The sequence below is a fragment of the Oncorhynchus mykiss genome, chromosome 5 (genome assembly GCF_057628025.1).
Source record: "Oncorhynchus mykiss isolate SJ-2025 chromosome 5, ASM5762802v1, whole genome shotgun sequence".
In the NCBI taxonomy this organism is placed as follows: domain Eukaryota; kingdom Metazoa; phylum Chordata; class Actinopteri; order Salmoniformes; family Salmonidae; genus Oncorhynchus; species Oncorhynchus mykiss.
Genome location: NC_143026.1, coordinates 15,068,844 through 15,080,000, shown reverse-complemented (window position 1 = coordinate 15,080,000; position 11,157 = coordinate 15,068,844). Strand labels below are relative to the sequence as shown.

Here is an 11,157-nt window from a genome sequence, read left to right as displayed (position 1 = left end):
ACCAGTGCCACAAAGTACTATATACTTCAATATAACTTCTTTGGACATATGCATGTAAGCAAAACACAGCCAAAGAAAAACACTAGCTAGGGCTCAGAACCCAAAACACAAATAGAATGGCATCACCATGAAGGCTCCTTTCAGCCTGGTCCCAGATCTGTTTGTGCTGTCTTGTTTGGCAGTGGCAATAACCATGGGAGTTGACCAGACAGCACAAACAAGTCTGGGACCCAGCTATATGTTGCTTTAGGACTGGGTCTTACTTGGATTGGGCTGCAACAAGACCTCTGTTTGCCTGAAGATCTTCTCAGTCCAGTTCTTGGTGCAGTCGGCCCGGGCGATCAGATTCTCCAAGTGGGTATCGAGCTCAGTCTTCTCCGCAGAGCCCAACTTCTCTTCTGTGAACTTGGAGACAAAAAGGAATAAATCATATTTTCTGACAAAAACATACACCTAAATAATGTAGGCGAAGACAGTATACGTTATGACTGGCAAAAAAACAACATTGTTCTGTAAGTCAGTGGCAGCTGGGCAAATTGTGACCAGCCGAAACGGTTCTGTCTGGCTCTGAAATGTTTCCGCCCATTTTGAGCAGCTTGTGACTGCTAAGGCCCTCTAAGCCTAACCTCTCGAACTACAACACAAAGCTAAGCTACAAAATGAACCCAAGCTCAACCACCACGTTGTGTCTGTGTGGGTGGAGGGAGGGAGGAGCGGAACAGACAGAGAGAGAACTGTGAGGATAGCAGAGCGCAGAAGCTCCCTGAGTGACTGCTCTATAATTGTGCAGCAGCCACACTGGTAGTCCATCCGGCATCACAAGATGTCTTGAGCTCCCTCATTCCACCTGGCATCACAAGACGTCTTGAGCTCCCTCATTATGACTCATGATTAACCAATCACTTGAAGACTTTCACTTCTGCTCCACTACAAAATGGCAACAAGAAGAAGAAGCCTATCATAAGGCTATAATAAAATGTACCTTTGCTTGAAATACCACCTTATCTGGCGTGAATATAACACCCAACCCATTTCATACGCAGTACATTGAAATACATGCCATATCTACTCCTAAAAAGTACTACAACCACATCCCTAATAATGTGCTGACAATATCAAGCCATTTCAAAATCTATATTTTTTGGGCTACTGGCTACTAAGTGCATAATGTGGTTTGCCATCAGCCACAGAGCTAGTCTCACAGCACAGTAGGACTACATCACACTTTCTTTCTATGAATTGGTGCGGTAAGGTTTATTTCTCACAGGGGGATTTTTGGCATGTGAAGACGGGAGCTGGAAATGGCATAAAAGGGCTGTTACAATGGCTGTCACTGGTAACCCAAATCCAAATCATCCAAACATAGGATAATGCTTCAGTGATTACCATTCTTACGGAATGGTAATATTTGGCCATATTTTCCTGTTTGGGGATCACATGTGGTCGTCAACAGAGGTGACTGGTGGGAGTGAAACATCTGTTTCCTCGAGTGACCCTGCACTTTAGGTTGAATCACAGTCACTGATTCGTGGAGAAAGCCTGCCCCTTGCATTTCACACAGTAAAAAGCTGATACTACTACTAGCCATCTAAAGTGAGCTCTAAAAGTATTGTGACAGTGACATATTGTTTTGGCTCTGTACTCCAGCACTTTGGATTTGAATGATACAATGACTATGAAGTACAGACTGTCAGCTTTAACTTGAGGGTTTTTTCATCCCTATCGTGCAAAACGTTTAGAAATTACAGCCCTTTTTGTACATAGTCCCTTCATTTCAGGGGACAAAAAGATTTGGGACCAATTCACTTATATGTGTATCAAAGTAGTCCAAAGTTTAGTATTTAGTCCCATATTCCTAGCATGCAATGATTACATCAAGCTTGTGACTGTACAAACTTGTTGGATGCATTTGCTGTTTGTTTTGGTTGTGTTTCAGATTATTTTGTGTCTAACAGAAATGAATGGTAAGTAATGTATTGTATTATTTTGGAGTCAATTTGATTGTAAATAAGAATATAACGTTTCTAAACACTTCTACATTAATGTGGATGCTACCATGATTATGGATAGTCCTGAGTGAATCATGGATAATGATAAGTGAGAAAGTTACAGAAGCAGAAATATCATACCACCATTACAATAACAGGGAGGGTATAATATTTAAGCAATGAGGCATGGGGGGGTGTGATATATGGCCAATATACCATGGCTAAGAGTACCTGGATACAGTTCTTAGCGTGGTATATTGGCCATATACCACAAACCTGAAGTGCCTTATTGCAATTATAAACTGGTTACCATTGTAATTAGAGCAGTAAAAATAAATATTCTCTCATACTCGTGGTATCACATGATGCTGTATTGTTCACTTGCTTTACCAAAACCTGTACAGTGTGGACTTGTTTGACCATTGAAAACCTACATTGCAGGCAATTCAATCCACTGGCAGTCATGTAAACCCTGTGAAAACATCCAATTCCTAGAAGCCAGTGAAACACTAAATTCCAAATAGGCCTGCTTTATACCACTCCAAGTTGAAAAAGTACTGAGAGTGGTAGCATACTAGTCCTGTTGTGGATAGGCCTAATGATAATATTTTTTAACATTTTTGTCATTTAAACACACATTTTTTTTTAAACTTTTTTATAATCTAACTCACAACCCTGGCACTGCAACAGCCATGCTCTACCAACTGAGCTACACAGTGGGATCGGTTTAATGGTAAATTGCACAGAAGGTCCAACTGAAATTTAACTTAACCCAACCCCTCGAAAAGACCCACATACACAGTGTACTAAACATTAAGAACACCTTCCTAATGTTGAGTTGCGCAGGCCCCCCCCTCCCTCATTTTGCCCCCAGAACAGCCTAAATTCTTCAGTGCATGGACTAAACAAGGTAATGTGCTGAAAACATTCCACACAGGGATGCTGGCACACACATGTTGAGCGTGAACAACGCTCAAGCTTTTAAAAAAAAATGTTTTTTAACCCGTCTCCTCCCCTTCATGTAGACAGATTGAAGAGGATTTAACAATTGACATCAATAAGGGATTATTGATTTCACATGGTCAGTCTATGTCATGGAAAGAGCAGGCATCCTTAATGTTTTGTCCACTCAGTGTATATGTACAGTGCATTCAGAAAGTATTCAGACACCTTGACTTTTCCACATTTTGTTACGTTACAGCCTTACTCTAAAACATATTAAATTGTTGCTTTTCCTCATCATTCTACACACAATACCCCAAAATGACAAAGCAAAAACATGTTTTTAGAAATTTGCCAAATGGTTTAAAAAAATATCAAATTTCCATAAGTATTCAGACCCTTTACTCAGTACTTTGTTGAAGCACCTTTGGCAGCGATTACAGCCTTGAGTATAATGCTACAAGCTTGGCACACCTGTATTTGGGGGAGTTTCTCCCATTCTTTTCTGCAGATCCTTTCAAGCTGTTGGATGGGGAGCGTCGCTGCACAGCTATTTTCAGGTCTCTCCAGAGATGTTTGATCGGGTTCAAGTCCGGGCTCTGGCTAGGCCACTCAAGGACATTCAGAGACCTGTCCCAAATCCACTCCTTCATTGTCTTGGCTGTGTGCTTAGGGTCTTTGTCCTGTTGGAAGGTGAACCGTTACCCCAGTCTGAGGTCCTGAGCGCTCTGGAGCAAGTTTTCATCAAGGATCTCTCTGTACTTTAATCCTTTTATCTTTCCCTTGATCCTGACTAGTCCCTGCCGCTGAAAAACATCTCCACAGCATAATGCCGCCCCCACACTTCACCATAGAGATGGTGCCAGGTTCTCCAGATGTGACACTTGGCATTCAGGCCAAAGAGTTCAATCTTGGTTTTATCAGATCAGAGAATCTTTTTTCTCATTGTCTTAGTCCTTTAGGTGCCAAAAGGCTTTTGGCAAACTCCAAGCGGCGGTCATGTGCCTTTTACTGAGGAGTGATTTCAGTCTCTACCATAAAAGGCCTGATTGGTGGAGTACTGCACAGATGGTTGACCTTCTGGAAGGTTCTCCCATCTCCGCAGAGGAACTCTGGAGCTTTATCAGAGTGACTATCAGGTTCTTGGTCACCCTTCTCCCCTCCGATTGCTCAGTTTGGCCAGGCGGCAAGCTCTAGGAAGAGTCTTGGTGGTTCCAAACTTCTCCATTTAAGAATGATGGAGGTCACTGTGTTCTTGGGGACCTTCAATGTTGCATAAATGTTTTGGTACCCTTCCCCAGATCTGTGCCTCGACACAATTCTGTCTCGGCACTCTACGGCCAATTCCTTCGACCTAATGGCTTGGTGTTTGCTCTGACATGCACTGTCAACTGTGGGACCTTATATAGACAGGTGTGTGTCTATTCAAATCATGTCCAATCAATTGAATTTACCACAGGTGGTTGGACTCCACAGGTGGTTGGCTGTTGTTGTGGGGGGGTTAAATGCCTTGGTCAAGGGCACAATTGCAGGCAATGGCATCTAGGATTTGATACCCTTCGGTCCCTGGATTCAATTTGGCAACCCTCCGGGCTCGCCTCTCTAATCGCTAAACTACTGTACTACTACTGCCGGATGACAGGGAAACAGGTCAATCCTATGATTAGAATAGGACCAATGACTGAGGAATAAGACATAGGCTGCTACACATACCATTATTAGTCCCAAACTCAATACAGCATAATACAACAAATGTCGCCTTTTTTCAGTGAGGACTGCAATGACAACCAGTAGCATGATGCATAGAAATGTATGGCAGACAGGTCTAGTAGCCTAGCCCTACAATTCTCTGACAGGAGTGTTAAGTAGCGGTTAGAGGAGTCGCCGCCCCGTATCCTGGTGACCGTCACATGCACCCCTCGGCGCTACGGTCGAAAACAGACATAAATAATGGAGAAGGGCTTAACCAGAATTATCGGCTTACAATGACGTTAACGGTGAGAAAAACCTAAACGAAAAACATTCCCTATTCTTAAATATTTCTGAAGTAACCGTTTATATTTGGTGTTTGCAGCGTTATATGAGAAAGACGACCCATTACAATCCGTTTCGAAATAAGATAATTACAGACTACGCACCTCGGTCAGAGCACGACAAAAACAATTATTCATGGGATTTCAAACAACACATTTACTAAATACCTGGACTGCACGAGTGAAGAAGACTCCTGCATCAGAAGTAAGCTTTTTGAGATTGAAATCCATCGTATCAGTGTGTGCACCGCTTATTCGGCTTGTTACTGTCCCCTGCAAAGGGAGTCTTGTCGCGCAGATGCGATGATGTAGTACACAAACGCACAGCCTGGTCTCAGACTAGATGTAACATAGTAAATGTAAATCCGGGATGATGCAGTACACAAACGCACAGCCTGTTCTCAAATTAGTATGATATGTTACGTTTGGTATGGTTACAGAAGACAGAAAGTTACTTAAGAAATCTTGAGTCTATTGACCGTGAATCTAACTGACATAATTTTAAAAATCCCCATCAAAATCCGTCAGTTTAAACTAGAGATATCAAGTTTTTTTTATTTGGGCTGCAGCTCAATCCATTGCATCCACTTATGTCGGCCTTCTGCATCTACTGTACGATGGGAGGTGGCTGAGCTACAGCGGTGTATGTCAGAACATGACACATCCCGCAAATCGGTCTTCTCACGAAAACGTCTGTAGCATCCTAGCGGTCAACAAATGACTCAATAACAAGATGGTGTTCTCCGTTTTATTCTACGACCCTCACAAGTGTCACAGAACTTGTTTGAAGGTAGCCCATACAAACAAATGGAAGTATGGAGGTACAGTAGTTTTGTACCAACAAAAATAAAGGGTTAAATATGTGTCCAAAAAATCCAGATAAAAAAATGTATATATATATTTCCTGGGCTTTCTTATATCTCCTAGATATAGACCTCTTTCTGTGTTTGCAAACATTGCCGCACGAGGGGGATGCATGCAAGTTGGTGGAAGAACACAGGGGAGTTCTTATAAAACGCCAGCAGAAAAAGCCTCTATTTACATGTTGCTCATGAGTGCATTTCACACTACTTTTGGATTATAATTGGATTTTAAGGCTCATATGAATGTTCTGCTTAATTTAATGTTTGTGTCATCATCGCAAATCAACTGCATTATACATAGAAAACACTTCAACTTCAACCAGTAAAATGTCTCTTTGGCTAGCTTTTGCTACATCTATGTCAATGAGTGTTAGCATTCTAGCTAACAACCGTTGCATCCAAAATAGTTATTTTGCAAAGATCACAACCAAATATAATCTTAGCGACTGTTCATGCAATAATCAGAACATCATTGTAAGCATATGAGAACACCAAAAAGTTATTTTATAATAAAACTTAAATCTAGGCTATGTTGAATGGGTGCAAATGGCAATGGCTTTCTTATTGCAGCCTAGAGTCTCGCCTAACGTCAGTGTCGTGTACTGGAAAGGGGTCTATAGGACAGAAACTTCAAAACCATATTCCTTATGATGATGTATTTTTTACTGTCTTTTTTGGCATTTATGAATGTATTATACAATGTGTTTCTATGGGCTATAGTAGTAAAGGCCAAATTCAATATTTTTATCAAATCATTTTGTAATTTTTGGGGCGGATATCTAAAGGGGTCATAAAATCTAAATCAAATAACTAAATGATACACAGTATGACCATCTTAAAACAATTCCCCCCCCCCCCCCCCCAGCTGCTTAGACTTGGATTAAGGTACGGTAAGGTGGTTGGATGGGTGGGTGTCCATTCAACATGAATGTCTAGCTACCTATCTTGCGTTTTTGAATCTCATCGCGGACAACTTTAGTATTTTAGCTAATTAGCTACTTTAACCCTAACCTTAAGCCCTAACCTGTAACCTAGCTAACGTTAACCAGCTAGTTAACGTTAGCATTAGCCACCTAGCTAACACTAGCCACAACAAATTGGAATTCGTAACCATTGCTTGACTTGGGCCGGAGCTGTCCGGAGCGTCGTACCGGCATCTTAAATGTTTTGAGGTGCATGCCGGCTCCTCTATAAAACAAAGTAGCCTATTGCCGGCACAGGTTCACACACCGAGGCAAAAAAGGTTGACCAAAGCGGAATGAAGGTGGGATCTGCATTGAATAGCAATGGAGAGTGGGCATTCATTTCCTGATTCTGCTTTGTTCAAGTTTATTTGCCGCTAGTCTGTGAATCTATGCGTGACAGTAGGCTGTTCAAGATTGCACACATTGAAAATGTTCCAGCCTAAATGCGCATGATGCGCTGTTCCAAATGGTAAAATTAGGGTTTGTGAGGTCATGAAAAGTTATGGAAATTAGTTTAATGACTTTGTTCATGTAATTCATGATAATTTAAATATTACCAATCACTTAAAAATCTACGTCAGCCATTATCAGAATGATCCTTCAGTGCGTGTCTGCGTGTGTTGCGTGTGTGTCTGTAGGAGTGGGCCATTGCCAGAGGAGAGAGATCACTACATTTCAGCAGCAGGTATAAAATAATGACAGACAACAGACTAACTAGCAGTTATCTCGCTAGTTAGCTATAGCTAACTAGATACGTATTCATTTGATCCCTGATTCATTGAATGAGGGTATCATTTTATAAAGACAAAAGTATTTGGTTGTAATGTTGCAATATTTTACTGTATATCAAGAGTGGCAACCATCCTCCAGGGTAGCTACTTGGTATGCAGGCTTTTGTTCAAGCCCTGTACTAACCACATTTCTATTTTGTATTTATTAAGGATCCCCATTAGCTTGGGTTCCAGCAACATTAAGGCAGTTATATACATTTGAAAACATTACATGACATTACATTTTATAGCACTTTACCCAATACATTTAGTGTGTTCCCTCAGGCCACTACTCCACTATCACATATTTACAATACAGTCTTATCATGTGTATATGTGTCTGTGCCTGTGTGTGTGTGTGTGTCTCTTCACAGTCCCTGCTGTTCCATAAGGTGTATTTTTATCTATTTCTTAAATCTCTGATGGCATGTCTTGTGTGGTATGCATGGGTGTCTGAGCTGTGCTAATATTTTAAAAAGACACCTCTGTGCATTCAGCATGTCAACACTTCTTACAAAAACAAGTAGTGATGAAGTCAATCTCTCCTCCACTTTGAGCCATGGGAGATTTACATGCATATTATTAATGTTAGCTCTCCGTGTAAGGACCAGCAGTGCTGCCCTGTTCTGAGCCAATTGTAATTTTCTAAGGTCCTTCTTTGTGGCACCTGACCACAAGACTGAACAGTAGTCCAGGTGATACAAAACTAGAGCCTGTAGGACCTGTCTTGTTGATAGTGTTGTTAAAAAGGCAGAGTAGCGCTTTATTATGGACAGACTTCTCCCCATCTTAGCTACTGTAGTATCAACATGTTTTGACCATGACAGTTTACAATCCAGATTTACTCCAAGCAGTTTAGTCACCTCAACTTGCTCAATTTCCACATGATTTATTACAAGATTTAGTTGAGGTTTAGGATTTAGTGAATGATTAGTTGCAAATACAATGCTTTTAGTTTTTGAAATATTTAGGACTAACTTATTCCTTTCCACCCACTCTGAAACTAACTGCAGCTCTTTGTTATGCACTGCAGTGATTTCACTCGCTGTAGTAGCTGACGTGCATAGTGTTGAGTCATCCGCATACATAGACACATTGGCTTTACTCAAGGCCAGTGGCATGTCATTAGTGACATTTTTTTTTAAGTAAGGGGCCTAGACAGCTGCCCTGGGGAATTCCTGACTCTACCTGGATTATGTTGGAGAGGATTCCATTAAAAAACGCTCTCTGTGTTCTGTTAGACAGGTAACTCTTTATCCACAATATAGCAGGGGGTGTAAAGCCATAACACATTTTTCTATCAGTAGACAATGATCGATAATGTCAAAAGCCGCACTTAGGTCTAACAAAACAACTCCCACAGTCTTTTTGTCATAATTTTTTCTCATCAGTCATCAGACAATCATCAGTCATTCTGTGTAAATGTCATGATTGTTGAATGTCCTTTCCTATAAGTGTGCTGACAGTATGTTGTCATTTTGTTTACAGTAAAATAGTATTGTATTTGGTCAAACACATTATTTTCCAAAAGTTTACTAAGGGATGGTAACAGGCTGATTGGTTGGCTATTTGAGCCAGTAAAAGGGGCTTTATTATTCTTGGGTAGCGGAACTGTTTTTGCTTCCCTCCAGGCCTGAGGGCACTTTCTAGTAGGCTTAGATTGATTATGGCAAATAGGAGTGGCAATATCATCTGCTATTATCCTCAGTAATTTTCCATCCAAGTTGTCAGACTCTGGTGGCTTGTCATTGTTGATAGACCAAAAAAATATTCACTTCTTCCACACTCACTTTGCGGAATTCAAAATTACAATGCTTGTCTTTCATAATTTGATCAGTTATTCTTGGATGTGTAATATCAGCATTTGTTGCTGGCATGTAATGCCTGATTGCTACTCTTGCCAATGAAAAAAAATCATTAAAGTAATTGGCCATATCAGTAGGTTTTGTGATGAATGAGCCATCTAATTCAATGAGTTTCCCTTTTGCCCAAAAAATTCATTTAACATGCTCCAAAGCCTTTTAATATAATTCTTTGTCATTTATCTTTGTTTCATAGTGTAGTTTCTTCTTCGTTTTATTCAGTTTAGTCACTTTTTCTCAATTTGCAGTACATTTGTGCAGCCGGACTTATTTGCCATTCCTTTTGCCTCATCCCTCTCAAACATACCATTTTTCAATTCCACATCAATCCAAGGGAATGTAACAGTTTTTACAGTAATTTTCTTAATGGGTGAATGCTTATTAGTAACTGGAATAAGCCATTTCATAAATGTGGCAAGTGCAGTGTCTGGTTGCTCCTCATAGTCCCCGCGATATGCACATTTTCAGGGAAGTCAGGAACCAATATACACAGTCAGTTAGGACAGCAAAGGCTAGCTTTTTCAAACTGAAATTTGCATCCTGCAGCACTAATTCCAAAAAGTTTTGGGACTCTGTAAAGTCAATGGAGAATAAGAGCACCTCCTCCCAGCTGCCCACTGCACTGAGACTAGGAAACAATGTCACCACTGATAAATCCACAATAATCAAGAATTTCAATAAGCATTTCTCTACGGCTGGCCATGCTTTCCACCTGGCTACCCCAACCCCGGCCAACAGCTCTGCACCACCTGCAGCAACTAGCCCAAGCCCTCCCTGCTTCTCCTTCACCCAAATCCAGACAGCTGATGTTTTGAAAGAGCTGCAAATTCTGGATCCCTTCAAATTAGCTGGGCTAGACAATCTGGACCATCTCTTCCTAAAATGATCTGCCGCCATTGTTGCAACCCCTATTACTAGTCTGTTCAATCTCTCTTTCGTATCGTCTGAGATTCCTCCCCTTCTTCACTCTAGACCCAAACTGTTACAGACCTATAACCATCCGGCCCTGCCTTTCTAAAGTCTTCGAAAGCCAAGTGAACAAACAGATCACCGACCATTTAGAATCCCATTTAGAATCTTCGCTATGCAATCCAGTTTCCGAGCTGGTCATGGGAGCACCTCAGCCACGCTCAAGGTCCTAAACAATATCATAACCACCAGAGACAACACTGTGCAGCAGTATTCATCGACCTGGCCAAGGCTTTTGACTCTGTCAATCACCACATTCTTATCGGCAGACTCAACAGCCTTAGTTTCTCTAATGACTGCCTCGCTTGGTTCACCAACTACTTCTCAGATAGAGTTCAGTGTGTCAAATCAGAGGGCCTGTTGTCCAGACATCTGGCAGTCTCTATGGGGGTGCCACAGGGTTAAATTCTCGGGCCGACTCTTTTCTCTTTTTTTTTATTTTTTTCTGTATATGTCAATGATGTCACTCTTGATTCTTTGATCCACCTCTACGCAGATGACACCATTCTGTATACATCTGGCCTTTCTTTGGAAACTGTTAACAAATCTCCAAACGAGCTTCAACGCCATACAACTCTCCTTCTGTGGCCTCCAACTGCTCTTAAATGCAAGTAAAACTAAATGCATGCTCTTCAACCAATCGCTGCCCGCACCCACCCGCCCGTTCATTATCTCTACTCTGGACGGTTCTGACTTGTGGACAACTAGAATATGAAGGACAGAATATGTGGACAACTACAAATACCTAGGTGTCTGGTTAGACTG

The 11,157-nt window shown here is 41.3% G+C and overlaps 1 protein-coding gene across 10 annotated transcripts in view; it reads right to left on the bottom strand.

Annotated features, from left to right (window-relative positions):
* Positions 1-5,313, bottom strand: part of sh3glb2b (SH3-domain GRB2-like endophilin B2b) — a 51,680-nt gene extending 46,367 nt beyond the window's left edge. For 7 of the 10 annotated variants that reach the window (XM_090233835.1, XM_090233836.1, XM_021601830.3 and 4 more), the window contains exons 1-2: positions 5,132-5,309; positions 264-405 (exon numbers count right to left, since the gene is read on the bottom strand). In XM_090233835.1, coding sequence (XP_090089961.1) covers positions 264-405; positions 5,132-5,194 — 205 coding nt within the window. In that variant the 5' untranslated portion in view covers positions 5,195-5,309. Of the gene's footprint in view, positions 1-263; positions 406-5,131 lie in introns of all 10 variants that reach the window. The other 3 variants (XM_036976869.2, XM_090233839.1, XM_021601841.3) reach the window with 2 other exon arrangements.
* Between the last annotated feature and the right edge of the window lie 5,844 nt (positions 5,314-11,157).